Raw genomic sequence first — 20074 nt, forward strand, 5'->3', positions numbered from 1 at the left:
GAAATATGAACAAACCTTGACAATAATCCTTACAGATTAGTTCGTCCCTTGACCTAAAGTCAAACTCCTAATCTAATCTCCCATGTTTTCTTAGGCTGTTATCCAGTGTAAGTCACCTTGTGCTGGATGAGATCCACGAAAGAAACCTTCAGTCCGACGTTTTGCTCATCATCGTGAAGGAATTACTCGACCTCCGAGATGACCTCAAGGTCATCCTGATGAGTGCCACCCTCAACGCAGAAAAGTTCTCTAAATATTTTGGTAGGATCCCTCAAATTTACGCAACGTTGTATCACACAGAAACAATTATCTTCACCTCTTTTCCCATTTTTTTTATTTTTAAGACAAATGTCCAATGATCCACATCCCTGGCTTAGCGTTCCCAGTGGAAGAGTTCCTGCTTGAAGACGTCATTGAGATGACCAGGTACTATTACTAAACGCTTGAATTATTGCAACATTCTGGTAATATTTTTAAAAATGTTTGCAGAACAAATTCTCACAAATTGTGTTTTAAAGAATCTGTAGTCACTAGCTGCTTTTCCATTACAAATGTCTCAATATTCTGCTAATGTTGGGGGGAAAAAAACCCACACACACAATTTCACATCTATGGAAATTGAAACGCAATTAAAAATCACACGTGAATGAGTTTGGCCATCTGATAAACCATCAAAAACATGCCGCACTTTGATCCTACACCTACTTCCAGTCATCTTCGTCTGGTTGTCGATAGTGTGATTCTTGATGCGAGAAGAGTTTCCTTTGAAGTTGTGCAAAATAAACCAATTTTGACACAGCTGAAAAACCCCCCATTTCACCTCCAATACGTTGTTTTTCAACGTATTGAAAAACAAGTTTTTTGATTTTTTTTTTTTTAATTGGCCTGTTTCTATTAAACAGTTTTATTTTCGAATTATCATATTGGCAATAGAAAAGCAGCCAGTTCAGAACAACCCAGTCCAGGTCTTGAGTACATATTTTGTCTTTCTAAAGTGCTAAGCAACATTGAAAATGAAGATTTGATAAACCTTAAACTGTTTTTAATGAATTTCTGCTCAGTGATATTGCTTTATATTGCCCAGTTTAATTTCAGCAGGCAAAAATATTTTTCACCAATAACTGCTACTCCTTTGTTTTGTTTGTATTACATGTCCATCCACTAGGAGCTTTCGCTCAGTCTTGCTCCTATATATTGTAGCATAAACATAATTACTTGTTTATGCTACAAAATGCCACTCTGTAGCTAGAGAATGGATACTACCCCCCCATTTAAAGCGTGGAACTTCAGATGACAGGCTCAACATAGTAGCTTTGACTTCCTCAGCAGTCAAACACTTCCTTAGACGTATTTAGGCTCTTCAGTGTTTAGTTCAGCATCACAGCTTGCAATTCTGTTCCACCTGCACCAAACGGAAAGGTACAAATACATCCAGTCTTAAACGCCCACTTTGTGTGCACTAACTGGATGTTTTTGTCTCTCTGCCAGATATCGTCCGCAGAATCAGGATCGTCGGCCTGCGTGGAAGAGACGCTTTTGGCAGGGCCACCAATCCAGATCGGAGAAGGAGGAGAAGGAGGAAGAATATAAGGAGAGCTGGCCATGTTACGCACGAACGCTGCAGGGCAGGTGAGTTATGTTGTTTGGATGCAGTTGAAACCAGGCGTTTCAAACCGTAGCTGCTTTGTTACCCAGTACGGCTATCGTCTTTTTTTTTTTTTCGTCTGAAAGGAAGACTCGGACAGCACAGCTTTTATTTATTTAATGAAATAATGATTATCTCTGATATGCCATTTCTCTCATTACCGTCACATTTAGCAAATAGAAATAATTTTGGTAATTCTAAAATAGGAGAGCAATTCTCTCTTTTAACTTTACACAGTGAGAAAAAAAAGTTGTCTTTTTGCTCTGTGTATGTAACTTCCGGTTTTAACTGTGTGTTTCTTTGAGTATGATAAAGCGGCCATGTTGGAACCATTTATGAACAAATAGTTTTCCGACAGTTGGAGGGCAGTACCGTTCCTTTACCTTCATTATAATTGCTCGGTCTGCAGTGAGGAGACTGTCGGCATAATTGCTTGTGCGACAGTTTACCCTTTGAAAGTTTATTTAAAAAAACAGCCTCGCCTTGCCTCAGGCTTTGGTACTTGGCGATGTAGCTCATTTTCTGCACCAGCCTGGTTTCAGCAGTCGCTCTATTATGCCCTTGTTTTATTGTCTGGATTTTGATTAGTTTGGATTAAAGATACAATTGTAAGATCAGCCTCTATTGCACAGTAGTCTTTTTTTCAGATATAAGTTAAATGGTTGTATCTTTTACTTTGTGAACAAAGGCATTCAATTGTAACTGGAAGGGAAGCATGAGGTTAAATCAGTCTGATTACATCTAAAAGTCTGAGGAGGCGTCTCGTCTTTGTGCTGAATATTGGCAGGCAGTGTTGAGCATCAACGCACCGTCCATCTGTTCATTTTCCTAACCTGCTGAGTCCTGTTTAGGGTTCAGGCTGGTGACCATCCCCAATGGGTGACCTCTGGGTGACCTAGAGGTCAATAGGTCAGAGCCAGAAAACGTTATCAGCCCATCAGAGTCATCAGGGTTTACAATGGATTCAAATTACTAGTACAGGAAATCTCACTGTGAAGAGCATTTCTTTTGCTTCGTTGTTGTTTCAGTTTAGTTTTGCTGTGTAGTTGGGATTTGTGCAGGTGCTTGAAGTCCTTAGAAATGCTTGAATTTCAGCATTTTTAAAGCATTTGTCTTCAAAGTTTGGGAAATGCTTGATTTCTGTATGAACTCCTTGAAAATGCTTCATATGCAAACTGCATAGAACAATCTAACGTGTAATAAAAAAGCCTAGATTTCGGAAAACATAATTTACAGTTGAAACCAGAAATTTTAATGCACCCAAATAAAAAGGAAATTTTTTCACATTGTCTGAAGTGAAATCAAAACCTTTCTGGTTTTAGGTTAGTTGGTATTATCGAAATTATTTCTATTTGCAAAATGCTAAAAAACGTAAAGAATTTATTTTTGTAGCTTTCTCTGTATTGTCTTCATTTGATCTGAGCAGGAAGGTTTCTTACCTTAACACGATTTGTTTAGATTGTTTCAATATAATCTATATTTATTCTTCCTATTGGCTCAATGACTATTGATCTGTGTACGGTAATTGAAATTAAAGGTTGGCTTATATTTTGTATGTCAAACAATGTTATTGAAATTGGAAGATATTTTTGTAGTGTTTTGTTCTCACATCAGTCAAGTTAATAGGGTGTAGTATACAAGAAACAGTATATTTCTGGTTTTCCTTGTTCCTTTTGTAGAATGTAGAATACCATCACAAGATGTTCTTAGTAACAATGATACACAGAATTAAAACTGTCTATTTGTAGTTCATTTGTATTGTCGTTATCTCCAAAAGTGTGGCGCTGGAAAAGTGCAAAAACGTATCTTAAAAATGCATTGAATTTTTCAAAAATGTACAAATCCTGAATGCTATAGCTACTGTTTTCAGATGTAAAATCACAATTCCTCTCCTCATGCAGTTTGGCTTGCTCCACTGCTGCCCAGAAGTCTCAAGATATTAATCCTGTATGGTCAGAGCATGATCTGAATTGCCGGCCTGAAATTCGATTTCAAAGCACTCAGCGCTGGGCGGGATCGGCTTGTCCGAGCGCTGCAGGGAGATTTGTGTGTTGCCTGTGGTAAAAACAAGTATCAAACCTATTTAGAAGTAAAATTATTAACAAAACATATAAAAATAGAAACTAGCAGTGAACGCAATTTGCTATCAACAGGGCTGGTTAATATATTTCTGTATGTGCAGTTCACACCGCCGGTTGTTTCCGGTGCAAATCTGTAATTTAAATCCATCAGAAAACACATGGATAAGAAACACCGGTAAATGGGGGAGAAGAAAAAAAAAAACTAAACCCTTCTGGCTTAGATGCAACTAGAGAACAGAAGGGCTGTGTTTCATCCTGCCGGATGAGAGGTGGCGACGTGTTCAATGTTTGTCAATGTTTTCCAGATACTCTGACGGCACAATCGAGGCGGTGGAGATGTTAGACACCGATGAGAAGATTGATCTGGAGCTGATCCTGGCGCTGATCCGGCACATTGTGCTCAACGAGGGGGTGAGAGTAATCGCGTCTTCCGGTTTCAGCGCAGTCAGGAATAGGATTTCCTTTTCTCAAGTAAATCCGCACTGAGGAAGATTACTTTGCAGGCAGCCTCTGATATCAGAGCAGAACAGGCGTCTGCCACTCGAACATGGCCGGGGGATGCTTTAGGTTTGCGTTGTTCTCCTGACACGTTCAACACTGGCAGTCCGCGGTGCAACACGTTGAAAACGGATTCACGTTAAGTTAAAAAAAACATACTAACAAAAAAAAAAACCTTAACAGGTGACACGGCTGCTTGAGCTGGAAAAGGAGAGAGGCAGAGGAGAGCAGATGGAGGGAGCGGGGCAAGCTTCCAAACACAGAGTGACTTTAGATCAGAGAAAATGACACAGATCCTGGCTACAGATCTGTACTAATGAGTGATGGAGCAGATGCTCTCCCACTACACGTTCAGTTCCCTCCCCCCCTTTTTTTCCTTCCTCCTTCCAGTTCTCATCAGGTTTCATCCTTTCATCTCAGCATGTTTTCACTGCTGCTTTTACATATTATTAACAGTTAGATTATCACTGAATGTATGAGTATTTTTGTAATTCTAGCAGTGAAGCTCCTTTTAGTGTTGTTTCTCAACTAGCGCTTGTATCTAATTTTGAAAATTGTCGCTCGCATCTAATCAAAAATTATTGAAATTTTATATGAGAACATCAAAGGTTTTTTATTCAGAATTATGAATGCATGTGTTATTATGGAAGAATGCTGACTTGATATTTGTCACTATCAATCGGAGCAAGCTAAACTAAAACGTAATTACTAAAGAAGCTGATGATTCGTAGAGAGCTGTATCCATAAGCCTGTCAATCAATAAGCAATCAATCACATGATAAATCAATATAAGATTGATTTATTTATGTTGTGTTTTATTTTGGAGATTCAACACGTCTTGAACATGCATTATTATGCCTTTATCATCATATCACTAAAACTGACCTCAAGACGAAAATAATGTCTTTTATTGCAATAATTTCTAGGACAATTTATCGCATTACAAAACTTATTGTAACACGGGTATGTATCCAAGCATATAATTTCAAAAAATGAGTGGAAAAATCTATATATATTTTTTAAAAGAAAGTTTGAAAGAAGTTTTTCAACTAAAGCTTATTTAAGAGTTTGTAGGACATGAAAGAAGGTATTGAGATACCATTTATTGCCAGAATTGAAACAATAATGTTGAGGATAACATTTCACAGCAATTCAGGAAATGAAACAAAAGGAACTCGATTGCTTTTTCCAACGTATTCCTCTCCGATCAACGTGGAACTAGTCGTATTACTTATGTCTGTTTGCGGCCGCCGGCTTTGCCCAAAAGGTGCGAAAGACTTGAGAAGAAAAAGAGCGCCTCGGAACAAGGAGTGACTAACTCGGACAGACAGAATAATTACCCTTTCCTATATGTAGCCGTATCTCCATCAGTCACGCCGCCACTCAGCCACTCGACCAGTTGATTTGCCGTGGCATTGTCAAACGGCTCAGAGGGAAAGGCACTGATTCGCCATGACGCCACTCCGCACCAAGAATATGGCCTGTCTGTCGGGTTTCGCCTGTGATGATTGGTTAATTATATTGAAGGGGTCTATGATTAGACGTTAAGGGGGTTGACATGCAAGCAATAATGACTGCCTGCTAGGTGAAGCTCTGTGGGAGGATCAGTGGAGGATCACTGTGCGTGTTGCCAAATAGTAGGCTAACACCGCTGAACTGTTCCTTGCTTTTTTTTCTTTTGAACTAATCCGCTTCCTTGCGTGCCTCATGTGTCAGATTGTAGCTACTGTATATACACAGTTTCTACATCACACACTCGCTCATGTGAGTGCAAGCCTTTGGGAATAATAATTATGTGTAATTAAAAGGCAGAGGTAGTTAATGCTATAAAATGACTTTTTTTGTGTTGGTATTTTAGTTTTACTCCGTTCAGCTGGTGAATAATTTCTCTTTTTGAAGAATGAGTGTTTTTCTGACTACTTGAGTTCACACTGAGATCCATTTTTGCCTAATTTTAGGTTCTTGCACAGCTAATCTTTGCGCTGATTTTAGAAGTCAGACTATTTTTGGTTGTTTTGTGAAATTTTTCTCAAGTTTTTTTTTTTTTTTTTTGCTAAATATGATTTAAATGTAGTGGCAATAAAATGGATATAACATCCAAGGTGGTCAGTACTTTTAAAGAGTATTGTATATATTTTTTCAGCATATTACTATCTGTCCTAAAACTGTTAATTCTCATGTTGTTTACATGTTGCAGCAGGAGTAAGGGCGTGGGTGGCCATGTTTGGCTGTGCGTTTAATTGAAGAAGAGAAAGATTTCAGGATTGTGATCAAGACAGTGCTAGTATGCTCTGAACAAAATGTTCAAATCTGTTCATCCATAATACATTTCAAGCAGACCCACCATCAATGTTCTGATAGGATGGGAAGGAAATCGAGGAATACCTTCCTATTTTTTTAAAAGATATATCTGACTGTATAGAAAGCTATTTGTTGACATGCTAGGCTAACTTTAGCATGTTTCCTCTTTGTTTTGATGTGACTTGTTGATGATTACCAATTCCAAAATGTTTCATTGCGCGTCCGGGTGATTGTGATCAAACAAATAGAAATCGTGTGAACTGCTTGGGGTCTTCATCCTTATTACGGTTAATGTTTTTTGACTCAGTGACGAGGTGGTGGGGCAAATCCTCACAGACTGTGCAAAAACGTCTCTGCATAGACGTTAAACGTCTCATATTTTACAGCTGCTATCAAGCGACTTTTTAATTTTGCTTCTATTAGAGCGTGCTGAGAAAGTGAAACAAGGACACTGAGAGAGTCAGTAAGAGAGAGTCAGCAGGTAGAGCATAAACCGAAGGTAATCAAATTACTTTGACTCCGGCAGCGGATCTCTTCTCTAATAGACCATATGTTTTTATTCGTTAGTGTTGGATTTCCTCTCCTATTCGACCAACAAAGTATTCGCCTCAAATGAGATTGGCGGGTTTGCTGAAATGTGCAAAGAGGAGTGTTTACATCCTAATGCAGCACAACTAGATGGATCTGCTTTTCATGGTGGTGTTTGGAAAGCTGCATGAAGTGTGGCTTAAGACTTTATTAAAGCCACAGGCACAAGTCATATTTATGTTCAAAAGCCAAACTGCCATATTTTATCTGGCTACATTATTCTGTGGTAGACGCTTCTGGTCCAATCCAGTGTCTTTTTTTTTTTCTTATGCAATAGATTTTAAGTGTGAAACAACAATCTAAGCGTTTTAATTACATATGGAAAGACTGTGGAGGTTTTGATTTCTTACAGGTATCTGTTATTGCAGCTGTTCAGTGGCTGCTGGTTCCTAAATCAGCTGGTTCCTAAATCAGCTGGTTCCTAAATCAGCTGGTTCCTAAGGTTTTTATGCCATTTTTGCTTACAAAAAGGCAGATAAGGCCTTTTTCACCATGTGTTCGATACTTATTCCCTGTTCCGTTCCACTTCATTAACTGTATCTTAATTTATGCTTGTGTTGGAAAGGCTTTTTCTTCACCTTTCAGTAGGTTTCCTATACATACATAGGAAACTGCAAATCTGATTTAGGAATTATTGGTTTGTTCTTTGATCATTTAATTATTTCAGATATTGCATCGTTATTGTATTGGTTTGATTTCTCGCTAGCTTGGCCGACATTGTCATTTGCAGACTCTGTTCATGGTTTCCTAACATTGACACATCTCTCATTTGTCTGTATTTTTTTGCTGTCTGTTTTTGGTGGTCTGCTTTTCTTTCGCGGTGTCAGAGAGACGTGAACTGATGTGCAGCAGAGACTGCCCCGTTATAACAGGACGCTGCTGACATAACGATGTTGGCAAGGCGTTCCATCTCTCATTGAGAGGCCTAAGGGAAGTTGGCCTTGTTAGCTCACTTCAGCTCTTTGCTGCTGGGCATCGTGCTCATAATGACTGTTGTAATGACTATTTAATGGATGGTTGGCAGGTTTGCTTTTACCATAGCCTTTGTTTAAAAACGGCTCTGTAATCGTTTCTGGCAGGAGGGAGCAATCTTGGTTTTCCTGCCCGGCTGGGACAACATTAGCAGTCTCAATGACCTCCTCATGGCGCAGCAAATGTTCCGATCAGGTACGCTCATCTTTTATTTAACGGTTATTGGTTTTGACTTCATTTAACACAAGAGAATAAACAGGGTTTTTTTTTGTTTGTTTTTTTTTTTTTTTTTATACACCAACAACATTATTTCTTTTTGGTGAGCTCCAGAATGAAATAGATTTACAGATTACATCCTTTGAGCAATTTGAAAATGCCCAGGTAAGAAAGTCATGGCCTTATAAGTTTCTGATTTTGGTTAATTCTTTAGATTTTACCTAATTCGAGTAAGGCTTCAAGGGATAATTCGAGTAACTCAATTTTTAAAAATTGTTAAGTTTATTAAACTGTTTGTCTTTCCATTTGAATTTCCAGCTCATGGGCAACATGTTTTTAAATGTCACTGTTTGTGAAACACACAAACAGTTATTGTACTTAGATGTAATAAATACAGCTAAGGACATGCATTTACATTTAATTTATCCACCTATTCTATTATTCTGTTTGCTGCTGTTTTATCTCAGCTTTGCTTTTACATCCTATGTTTCAGAAAGGTTCGTCATCATCCCTCTGCACTCCCTCATGCCCACTGTTAATCAGACGCAGGTAAAACTTTCTCTTTGTTCTCTGATCATCCTCGAGTCGAACCAAAACATCTTGTTTCATCTTTCTTCTCCAACCTCCTCCAGGTTTTCAAAAGACCCCCGCCAGGAGTCAGAAAGATTGTGATTGCAACCAATATCGCGGAGACCAGGTGTTTATGTTTGTTTCCATGATTAGTCTCGAGTCCATTACTTCTCTAAGTGTGGCCATTTTTTTTCCCCCTTTGTGCCAGTAATGATGCGCTGAGTGCCAGTCATTACTGGGATAAAAGCCAGCTTTTATCCCAGTAATGTCTATCTGTGCATGTCCCTGACCTATGCATATATTTCTTGGATTGATCACAAATACTGTCTCCATAGTATGGATGAGAAAGTTTAATTTAGTGTTCACACAGCGCTGCATTCACATAAACCGAACAATTTAGGAAGCTGCTCCACCTGACATCACCTCACTTAATATGGACTCTTCTTGCTAAAAACCTTTTTTTTTAAATTATTTCATCAGTTTTTCTCTTTTCTTTCCTGATTTATCTCCCCACCCGTTCTCTCAGCATCACCATCGATGATGTCGTTTATGTGATAGATGGAGGAAAGATTAAGGAGACCAATTTCGACACCGACAACAACATCAGCACCATGACGGCCGAGTGGGTTAGCTTGGCCAACGCCAAACAGAGGAAAGGACGTGCTGGCAGGTACTTGCAAAAATGGAGACTTTATGCGTCACATGGAACTGTCGGCTGCCTTAGCAGTGTGAGGTTTATCACAGGCACATCTTCGGCATCATATCCATTTCAAATAAATACCCATATTATGATTAATAACATCTTAACATTATTAAGATGTTTAATAATGTTCAACATGCTTCTGGTTTGTTTCTCAAATTCTCAACAACAGAATAAAGTATAGCAATGCTACAAAAGTGGCAGGTTTGAGTCAGGGGTTGGGAAAGTCTTATAGGGCAAAATTACAAATGCTACCTTTGGGCCACCTATGATACACTTTATTTAAAAAAAAAAAAAAAAACGTTATTCAGAAGGGCACTTTTTTGTCCGGAGGAAATAGGTCAGGTGCTCTAGCACCACCTAGTGTCTGTCTGTGCATGTCCCTGACCTACATTTAGATATCTTGTGAAACATGTAGAACGAAGACACACTTCCCATCAATCCTTCTACGTATCGCGCACTAGGACAAGAGATTTGCCGCGCCTCCGTTTTCATTCTGTGAGCTTCCAACAGCCCACATCTTACTTCTTCCCGTCTGCAAACACAAAGAGCCAAAGTTCAGACACTCCCAGGTTGTTTTAACTCTGCGACTTGAGACGTCTGTTCTGTTTGGTTGCTCTGACATCAAAGTGCAGAGCAGCAAGGCCCAATTAGCAGGAGCCGCTTACTGTGTGCAGTTTCATCCCACTGATTTCTCAAATTAAGCCCTTGTCACAGGACTGATATAACATGTAATCTTTTTTTCCCTTCTCTCTCTGTCTGGTTCTTTTTTTTTTTTTTTTACATATATCCAGGGTGCAACCAGGAAAGTGCTATCATCTGTACAATGGGCTGCGGGCCAGCCTGCTGGAAGCCTATCAATTACCTGAAATTATGAGGACACCGCTGGAGGAGCTCTGCTTGCAGATAAAGGTGATGTATGTGGGGAGAAAGAGATTGGCTTTGGCTTAGGAACCGAACTAAGGGAAGGTTTGCTTCAGTACCACTCAGAAATGTACAAGCAGCACAAGCATCAATGTGATTCGTATGCGCTTTTTCCCCCCAAGCATGTGAATATTTAATTTTTAGAATTTTACAACTATTCTCGTGAATGTAGACGTTTGAATTTAATGTAAATCTTCTTTTATCCACACAGGGTAATAATTCTGCATACATGCTCAAATGTAAACATGCAACCTCATTAATGTTGTCCTTCAGTTTGACCACATGGCTTTTGTTTTATTTTTTGGCATAATTCTGGCTGGATCTTTGACCAACCTTTTATCTGAAATTGTGGAACTTGCTTAAACAAATTAAAGCATATGGCTTTTCTGTCATATGCTTTGTCTTTAGACATAGTCCACAAAGAATTGGGTCATTACAGAATCACTGTCCAGTTCTGTCCAATATTCCCTTTTGAAATGCACATAGTGTCTGCACATCCTTAAAAAGTCTTAAATTCATTCATATAAAGTTGAGGCCATAAAATATCTTAAATTAATACAAAAAAATGTAATACACTAATCATAGATTGTACATTTATGATTTAATCTTGTGTGTAGTTGTTTAATTCTTGCGGGACATTCTTGGGGTTGTTAGCTAGTTGCTAATACAACATTGCTAGCTAGCTAGCTTTTTTCTAACATTGTCCATTTGTCTGGACAATGTTTGTTTTTACCACTGACTCACTTCTGTTGTCAGCCCATGAAAGACAGCAGGATTCCCCCAGTCATCCTGTAATTTTCTGGCTTAAATTTCATTCAAGGTGGCATTAAAAAGATCTGAAAAAGTCTTAGATTTGACTTTTTACATCTTTACAATGTTTCTTTTGCAGCTTGCAACCTCTCGGTCATGGAAGTGTACAACTCATCTTCAAGTCGTGATGGATCATGTATTTTTTTTTTTTAAAGACACAATCTTAATTACTTTTATTTATGAGGTCACGTTTTGGGTCGGCTAAATAAAGCTCAGCTGCAATTGGGTGTTGATCCCCAACACTCACACTACAGCTAGTTTTTATGTAAATAAAGCACGCTAACATCAAGCTTCTGAAATTGTTTAAAGGGTACATCTATGCCAGTTTATCCGTTGCCACTTCTCCAAAATTACAGCAATCAGATCTGCAACGAGAATTATCCAGAAAAAAAAAAACGTATTAATGTGTACAGAAATCCCCTGATTTGCAATTTTCTAAAAGACATTTATCCTACCTTATTTGTTGTATCAGTATTCCAACCAAGCGTGAAGGATTAGTCAGTGCTGGCGGGTTTTGGTTCTCTTTTGTTAATGAGGTTTGAGGAAAGACATCCCAGACTGACTCACGCCCCTGTTCCAGCTGTTTCAGTTTCTTTTTTAATACAGTGTAGTCACATCTGCGTATTGCCTCTTTCTCATATATGAACATGGCTCTCTTTTTCTTTTTTTTTTTCCTCTGTTGGCTGCTTGCTGCTGAGCTCTCCTGTTTGCCTCTTTGAATCCTCGTAGCGCACTCAAAAGTGTTTAAAGCATCGCTAATGGAACATAAAGCCATAGTTCATTCAGTTCTGGTGATTGTTCTCACCAGCAGCTGGATTTCAAGCGTGCATCTTCCTGCAGCTTCAGTTCAATAAATTTGAGTGTGTGTGTGTATAATATGTTATTTTTTTCAAAGCTGGTGGGTGAGAGGCTGACTAATGCATCAGACTAACCTCAGAGTGAGAGACACTCTGACAGCATGCAGACCCCAGGCTGAATCTCTAATGCACAGACACTCCAACATCTCTCCCACAACCCACCTTTTTGTCAATTGCAGAGTGAATGTGTGGTTGCTTCTTTACTCTTTAGTGAATTTAAAAGTCTGCTTTTTTCTTTTTTTTGATGTGGAAATGAATGCACTTTAAGTGAATGTGGACATTCATAGAATCAGCTCTTATCACAAATTCGCTCTTCCTGGCACTAAGGGAATCGCATTAAAGCGGCTCCATGTAAATGTGTGTCAAGTGGCGCGCATCCAAACTGCCTTTCGAGTGAGCTTGCCGGACAGAGAGAGACGCACACGAGCCCTAATTTCATGCAATACCCAACAGCTTGGTTTGTAGTACAGTGTGCAATGAAATGCTTCGGCTGACTGGATGAAAATTGATGTGCACCCTTTAGATTCTGAAGCTCGGCTCCATTAGTCGATTTCTGGAGAAGGCCTTGGACCCGCCGAGCGAGAAGGCAGTTAACCTCGCCATCAAGAGCCTCACAGACCTGGTAGGAAACTAAATATTACATATAGTTTGTTTCGGTTGGGGTTGATTAACAGGGATCAAATAGTTCTGTAACTTCATCTTAGTCAGGCTGTCTGCACATCTTTAATACGTCTTAAATTCCCATGTCTAAAATCCAGTCTTAAATTAATTACAAAAAAGTTTGTTGGCCTTATGTCATCTTAAATTTTGTTTTGGTAGGATTATATACAGGTATAATTGATATATAGATACAAACAATCCTTGTAACATTAAAGAAAAAAAACATTTTACACATCGCAGAAAGTGATGAGAACAGACAATTTGTGTCTTATCATTTTGTGTCTTAAATGATGAGACACAAAAAAACAAGTCATATTAATATTACAGGAAGGGCAGGAGAGAAAAATGAACCATCTTATGTTTACTATTAAATAATTTTGAACCCTTCGCATACATTGTTTCAAAGACAAAATGCTATGAAATCATTTGTTATATTTCTTCTAATTTGTAATAAATTAGTCTACATGTAAGTTAATTGGAGAAGTCATCCTCCCCATTTCATAAATTTCTTTTAGGATTTTTTGTTGCCGCGTCCTTATTTCCATATCTCCTCTTAATTTTTAACATTTTTAAAAACTGTTAATATTATTTTAGCCTAATATTTGTCACCCAAGTTCATTTTACAGACGGCTCCTCCCAGGAATATTGACTGAAAATCGTGACCAGTAATTGTTTGCAAACATCAGTTGGTCCTTTATCATTTTTAGAGTCATTCAGAGCCATAGTGGAGCCACCGGACCATAGTTTTTATTTAAATAAATATTGGAAACCATGCATCACTTTTCTTTGAACTTCACTGTGTTATCATACTTTGTATGACAAAATAGTCCCATTGACACACAGTTGTGTTTTCTTGTTTTGGCAAAATGATCAAATATGAAATAGTTAAAGAGAAATAAATACTGTTTCTAAACACTCTAAAATGTAATACTGCCTTATGGGGATCCAGAGTAACCAGTCCTGACATGATGAGGCATGTTTGTGTCTAGTTTTGGATTGTTCATGGTGTTTGAAGAGTACAGTTTCCTAACCTTGATCAAGAGAAAAAAGAAAACAACACAGTCATCATGTGTGCTTCCATGCCCTAGAATCGATTCTGAGAGGTAGACATTTTTATGTATATATTAAGAAAAAGGTTGGGAAACCTTGCCTGAGGGGAAAACTGAGATTTGTTGATGTACTGCAAAATTCTGTCTAATACTCAATCAGCAAACTGCCGCAGTCACCTTCTATTAACAATTGGTTACCTCGAATGCAATACAGATCGAAAAAACACAGAAAAACATTTTCTCTTAAAATCACCCAGCTAAGTTTCAAGTTTGATGATGTAACACCGCTGACCTTATTGACCTTACAGGAGCTTATTGCAAAGCTCCTGTGATTTAACTCAGAAGTACTTTCAATGTACCACTCCTAGAACGCTTTATGCACACAGACATAAAAGTAAAGTAAAACCTCTACCACTTGATTTTGATGGGAGTCATTAGAAACGCATTGTCCTGAGCACAAGATGACATGAAACATTTCCCTCTGGTCTGTGACATGGTGCGCCAGAACGCTCTGGATCAGGCAGAGAATCTGACTGCGCTGGGTTTCCACCTGGCCCGTCTCCCCGTGGAGCCGCACATCGGCAAGCTGATCCTGTTCGGCGCTCTGTTGGGATGCCTCGACCCCGTTCTCACCATCGCCGCTTCGCTCAGCTTCAAAGACCCTTTCTTCATACCCCTGGTAGGTGCGCCGCGTCCACAGACATGAAAGCCAACATCGAGAGCAGAGGCGAGCACGTACACCTCAGCACATTGCTGCGATCTTCCTTCTGGCTGTTTTTTTTATTTTATTTTTTTTAATCTATCGTGAATATTTAAGAAGTTTTTTTGGATTGGAACTGCCCGTCTCTTTTAGGGGAAAGAGAAGATGGCAGACATGAGGAGAAGGACTCTGTCCAGAAACTCAAAGAGTGACCACCTCACTATTGTTTATGCCTTCAAGGTAAACAAATCCAACAGCTGTGACCCTGACTTCGTCTCTTTAAGCTGTGACTGTTGGATGACTTCAGTATGTCTTAATTTCTTCTGCACCGGCTGCCAGGGATGGGAGGAAGCCAAGCAGCGGGGGTCCAGGTATGAGAAGGATTACTGCTGGGACAACTTCCTGTCTGCCAACACACTCCAGGTGAGGCTGGCTGATTGCAAAATGTTTCTTTTTTCATGTTTTTGCATCTGACAGATGGGGGGGAAAATATGTAATTCAGCTTAAAGTAATTTGCAGAAGAGCAGCAATGCATTTAACTCACAAACAAACCTCTTTTTATTAGGCTAAAAAGATTTTCAGCAACATTTTCAGGCCAAAACCAATAATTATTATTTTTTTGTTTTTCACAAATAAAGTGTTTCACAAAGCACAGAATGTGTTTTATATTATCTGCAATATGTTTTAAAATGTTAAATTCAGGGTTGACTATTCTGTATGTTGTGGATGTGAAATAAATCTCAAACCGAATCAAACAGTCCAAGCTGAGTGTCAAATTTATCAGTTCAGGTGTAAAAAGTTTGATCTTTGAGGTGATCAAAAGTAAAGACTTATTAAATAAAAATTGTAACTAATTAATTTAATAAGTTATAAACCATTTAGTTTAGCACTGACAGGAAACGCCAAAGGAGATGCATAAAAGCAGTTCATATCTTGTATATCATAATTTGTTTCTTTGATGTTTATATAAGATGCTGGTATAAGGAAATGAAAAAAAAAAAGTTATGTTTTGAAACCAGTAAAGTTTTTACTTCTTATTAATCCTCCAGTTTAATATCTTTTCAATGAGTTTTCTCTGGCTCCCACATGTTTCTTTCCAATATTATGACCTGCTTTTATAAAAAATTTAATATTGAATGAGCAGGCACATATACATGCACATATTGTTCTTTTTATATTTAAGTTTACATATAATTCTGTGACCTCATGAAACCAAAGGTTTCCTTTCTGTCTTAGCCTATAAAGCCGATTCTGGCTCTGTGAGGCACTGTTGGGTTTTTTTTTTTTCTCACTTGCAAAAGATTAAAAAAATTCTAGATGGCGCGGGAACTAAATGAGTGCCACTCACCACACCTACAGATGCAACCTTGTCTAAAAATTACTGTATCCAAGCTACATGTGGCGTGACTGCTAATCAGCCGACTGCAGGTTGGCTATTTAAGCAGATCTGCTGACCAATTACCCGGGTGAAATCATGTTGCCGCGCTCTAAAATTTAGAAAACAAAATGACGTTTAATACTCTGCACATCAAGCTCATAAACTGTAAACCTACACTCCAGTAATGTGTCCTTTTTATTATTTAGATGCTGCACAACATGAAAGGTCAGTTTGCTGAACATCTCATGAGTGCTGGCTTTGTCAGCAGCAGGGATCCCAAAGACGCTAAGTCCAATATCAATTCAGGTAACTACAGGAGTTTTCTTTTAATTGTCTTTCAGACTATTTTGCTCTCAAAACGTTGGGGATTATTTGGCTTTTTTGTAAGTTTTCCATAGATTTCACCTGAAAGCCAAACATCCCCGACGATTGACGAGCAGTGTGTGTTTTCAACCAGAGAATCCTTCAACAGAGCAGTGTGTAATTAAACATCATCGTCTTATATTTTCTAAGATAATGAGAAGTTGATCAAGGCAGTGATTGTTGCTGGGCTGTACCCCAAGGTGGCCATGATCCGACCCTCCTACAGCAAAAAGAGACCTGGGTGAGTCTGTCAGTCTGAGAAAGTTGAGAAGTAAATTATCCATTGTGTCCTTTGTTTTGTTTTTGTTTTGTTTTTTCTTTTTCTCTCCCTGAAAGACAAATGGTGCTGGCTCTACAGTCACTCATCCAGAAGGAGTTTTGGAAGGGTATTGTGACAGTCACAGCTGTGCGGCAACCGTGTTTCAAAAATTGTCAAAAAAGAAACAAACAAAGGCACTTTTGCAGCTCAAGATCAATGCACTCATCACGGAGGTGCCCTGAGGCAGCTGTCATATGTGGCAGCTTTGACCTGTGTGCAAAAGATAAATGGCTTTGGGAATGGAAGTTTTATTTATATATCACATTTTATTACACATCAAGTCAGATTACAAGCAATATGTACAACACAGTGCTGTAAAAAAGAATTTAACCCCTTACATATTCTCTTCTGTTTTTGCCTTTCAAGTAAAACCAGAAGAGTGAATACAAGATACAGTTTTCAAATAATCAATCGTAGTTTATTTTTCTCTGTAGAAATAAGTATATAAATGAATTGTTCCCCTTGGGGACGACTATTGCCATTGATAGTTTTCAGCAGCTGGCAATGAGTCCTTTTCATCATTCTCGAGAAATGTTACTCCAAACTTCTTTTTGCACAATTGTCTAAATGCAACCTCCTCATGTGAGATTTCAGCATTTAGTCCAGACTTTGACCAAGCCACTCAAAAATATTCATTCTGTCTTTTTTAAATTTTTTTAGAAGTCATTCAGTTGAGATTTGCGTCAAAGGTTTCGACCTGCTGCAAAGCCCATGCCTGCTTCACGTTAAGATCACAACTGACAGCCTCACGTTTCTCCTTCGGGGTTCTGATCCACTAACGATCAGCGTTTATGTCTCCTTCGATTGCCGGAAGTTGTTCAGATCCCGAAACAGACAAATCAATCAAACTCCCGCCACCGCATTTGATGTTCGGTGTTGTACACCAGATGTATCTTGGTGCACATCTTCCAAAAAAAGGTCACAGTGTTTTTGCCTTTTAGATGTTTTAGCCTACTTCGTGTTGTCGAACAGGTCCAAACAAAGTGAGGGCTAGCAGTAATCAGGCCCTTGAGTGTGTCTTTTAAAATTCAGGTTTGGCTAATTAGCATTTTTAATGACATTTTCCCACTGGGTGAACTTGGCATAGTTCATTTTATTTCCTATTTTTAGATTAGGTCATCATTTGAGGACACCTTTTTGAATTCACGCAGATTGTGTTTGAGATTGAATCTCGTTTGAGCTGAAACACGCACGTACGCCAGCAAAACAGAAGCCAAAGAAATCTGTAAGGGGGTAAATAGTTTTTCACAGCAGTGTGTTTTTAAACAATAGCCGTCATAATCAAGGGATCACGCTTTCGTTTTAGTGCTTAGCAACACCTTTATGGATGCCGTGAATTTTCACCGAGTTCTTTTTGTTTGCATGTGAAGCTGGCCAGTTGTAAGATAAAAGGATTTAATTGCTTGTGTAGGGGCGCTTTCCTTTGTCACCAAATCAATCTGCAGTTAGTTCTCAGCTGTGCAGCAGTCAGTTCTGTTTTGTTGGCGGGCGCACACACACACGCACACACACACACACACACACACACACACGCACCACATTTGAAACAGGATGTCACTTTAAACTTGGACATGATTATCAGACTTTCTGCTTTCTTTTGTTCTTCTGTTCTCTAGCAGACATGAAAGGAAGCATTCTGAGAATAACAAGCTAAATGCATGCGACTGGATTCAGTGATTTATTTATTTATTTTTTTTTTTTTTCTTCCAGCAAATTTGTTTGCCGGTTTTCGTACCACTGAGAGCCAAAAACCGACACATGGCCTTGAATGTGAGGTTTAAAACGTAATATTTCCTACTTTTCAAAAGAAAAATGTTTCTGAATGATGGACTTTATATGAAATTTGAATTCTGTGAGAATGGTGTGTTGAAGTGTGATTTTACACCTTTACCGTGGCATGGCAGGGTTTTCCTGTTAGAAATAAGATCCGTTGAAGAGAAGTGGTCGTTACGTAACCGATTACAAGCACTTTTCTGCCGTAAAGCCGTGTTCAAAGGTCAAAGAATATTTGCTATTCTTTGAGATATTATGAGCTGTCCTGCAGTAGATTTGACCGTGACTTTGGTTAAAAAGAGATGGTTTGACGACACAACGCGAGTCAAAGACGAGCCACGGCGGCGCCAACAACTCGGCACATTCCTACTGCGTTGACGCAAAGTCGATCTGCACAATTTCACACAGCGTCATATGGACGCTGTTTTATATAAGCATTGCCTTCACTTTGTTACATTTGGGTTGCATTTGTATTCAACCCTGTTCACATTGACACAGCTAATACGGCTTAGATGTTTTAGCAAATAATTATTTTTAGAAGTCATCCTACAAGGGATTGCTTGGCCTTTTGGTGTGCATGAGAAATGGAATATAAATGGCCAAGTTGAGGTTTAGAAATTTCACACAAAGTGACATTCACACACACAAAAAGAAAAAGTCACAAGAAGCAAATCTGTCCTGTAACTTCACTTCATATACCAGCCCCAGGAAACGGCCTTTATTGTGAAAGATGAAAGCATAAATATAACTTTCTGGTCACAAAGAGCTGAGAAATAATTAGCAAATGTTTGTGATGTTTCATCAAAAGTCCCTCAGTCCAGCTTTTGAATGCGAAGCCTGATTTTTCATGCCTAGGGATTGTGCTGCTGCTGCCTATGTGGCCCTGGGAACATATTACTTGTAGACGAAAAATGGATTCAATTAAAATCAGAAAAATTCTCAAATGAACTCCAGACTTTCGGCTATGGAGGGGAGTCTCAGTAGGAACAAACCCAAGGTTTTCATATGACCCTCATATTCCTCTGACTCAAAAGTGTTTTTATTTTTTTTATTCCTTTCATTAAAAGCAGGCTGGTGTGGCGTATTTATAAGTAATTTAGGTTTCAACTGCAGCAAACTGCAAAGTTGTCACAGTTTTCATGCAGAGATTCTCATTGGGCCCTTAGAGAAACAACTTTTGCTCTCTAAAAACATCCAACGAACTCCCTACTCTGAGAGAATAACTCCATCCATCCAATCGGTACTGAGATTTCTTAATCTCACCCTGAACAGCACTTTGTAGAAAAACTATTTGGCTTTTTTTTTTATCCAGGAAGGCTTGCCTGACCTTTTGACGACCCACATCTAGGGGTCTCAACCCGCTTCGGCCTACGAATGAGTTAGACTGAGTTGCACTGCAGTCAACCAGGATTCACAGATCACATTCAATCCTCTATTTTGAAACTTGCTCTTGATTCTGAGCCAGGTATTATTTAGTGACTCACATGGAGCCCCAGTGGTTGTTGTTTTGCTGGCTTTGGGCTTAAGGCAACTTTTGAAAATCTTCTATACATTTATGAACCGTACAGCAAGCCGTATTTTACCACCATTGAAGAATTTGAGATTAAAAATGCCTCGAATAATTGAATGTTCACCATTTCTGAAGTAGAATCCACTAAGAAAGTTTAGAG

The 20074-nt window shown here is 38.8% G+C and overlaps 1 protein-coding gene across 1 annotated transcript in view; it reads left to right on the top strand.

The window, feature by feature from the left end:
- Window positions 1–20074, top strand: part of dhx36 (DEAH (Asp-Glu-Ala-His) box polypeptide 36) — a 35272-nt gene that overhangs the window by 9226 nt on the left and 5972 nt on the right. The window contains exons 9-23 of the mRNA XM_055045756.1: window positions 95–261; window positions 345–426; window positions 1489–1629; window positions 4032–4137; window positions 8193–8280; window positions 8795–8850; window positions 8934–8998; window positions 9398–9541; window positions 10366–10483; window positions 12686–12784; window positions 14377–14550; window positions 14725–14811; window positions 14911–14994; window positions 16156–16255; window positions 16463–16553. Of these exons, the coding sequence (XP_054901731.1) occupies window positions 95–261; window positions 345–426; window positions 1489–1629; window positions 4032–4137; window positions 8193–8280; window positions 8795–8850; window positions 8934–8998; window positions 9398–9541; window positions 10366–10483; window positions 12686–12784; window positions 14377–14550; window positions 14725–14811; window positions 14911–14994; window positions 16156–16255; window positions 16463–16553 (1602 nt within the window). The remainder of the gene's footprint in view (window positions 1–94; window positions 262–344; window positions 427–1488; window positions 1630–4031; window positions 4138–8192; window positions 8281–8794; window positions 8851–8933; window positions 8999–9397; window positions 9542–10365; window positions 10484–12685; window positions 12785–14376; window positions 14551–14724; window positions 14812–14910; window positions 14995–16155; window positions 16256–16462; window positions 16554–20074) is intronic.

Source organism: Poeciliopsis prolifica, unplaced genomic scaffold, assembly GCF_027474105.1.
Source record: "Poeciliopsis prolifica strain line A6 unplaced genomic scaffold, Auburn_PproV2 SCAFFOLD022, whole genome shotgun sequence".
Lineage (NCBI taxonomy): Eukaryota > Metazoa > Chordata > Actinopteri > Cyprinodontiformes > Poeciliidae > Poeciliopsis > Poeciliopsis prolifica.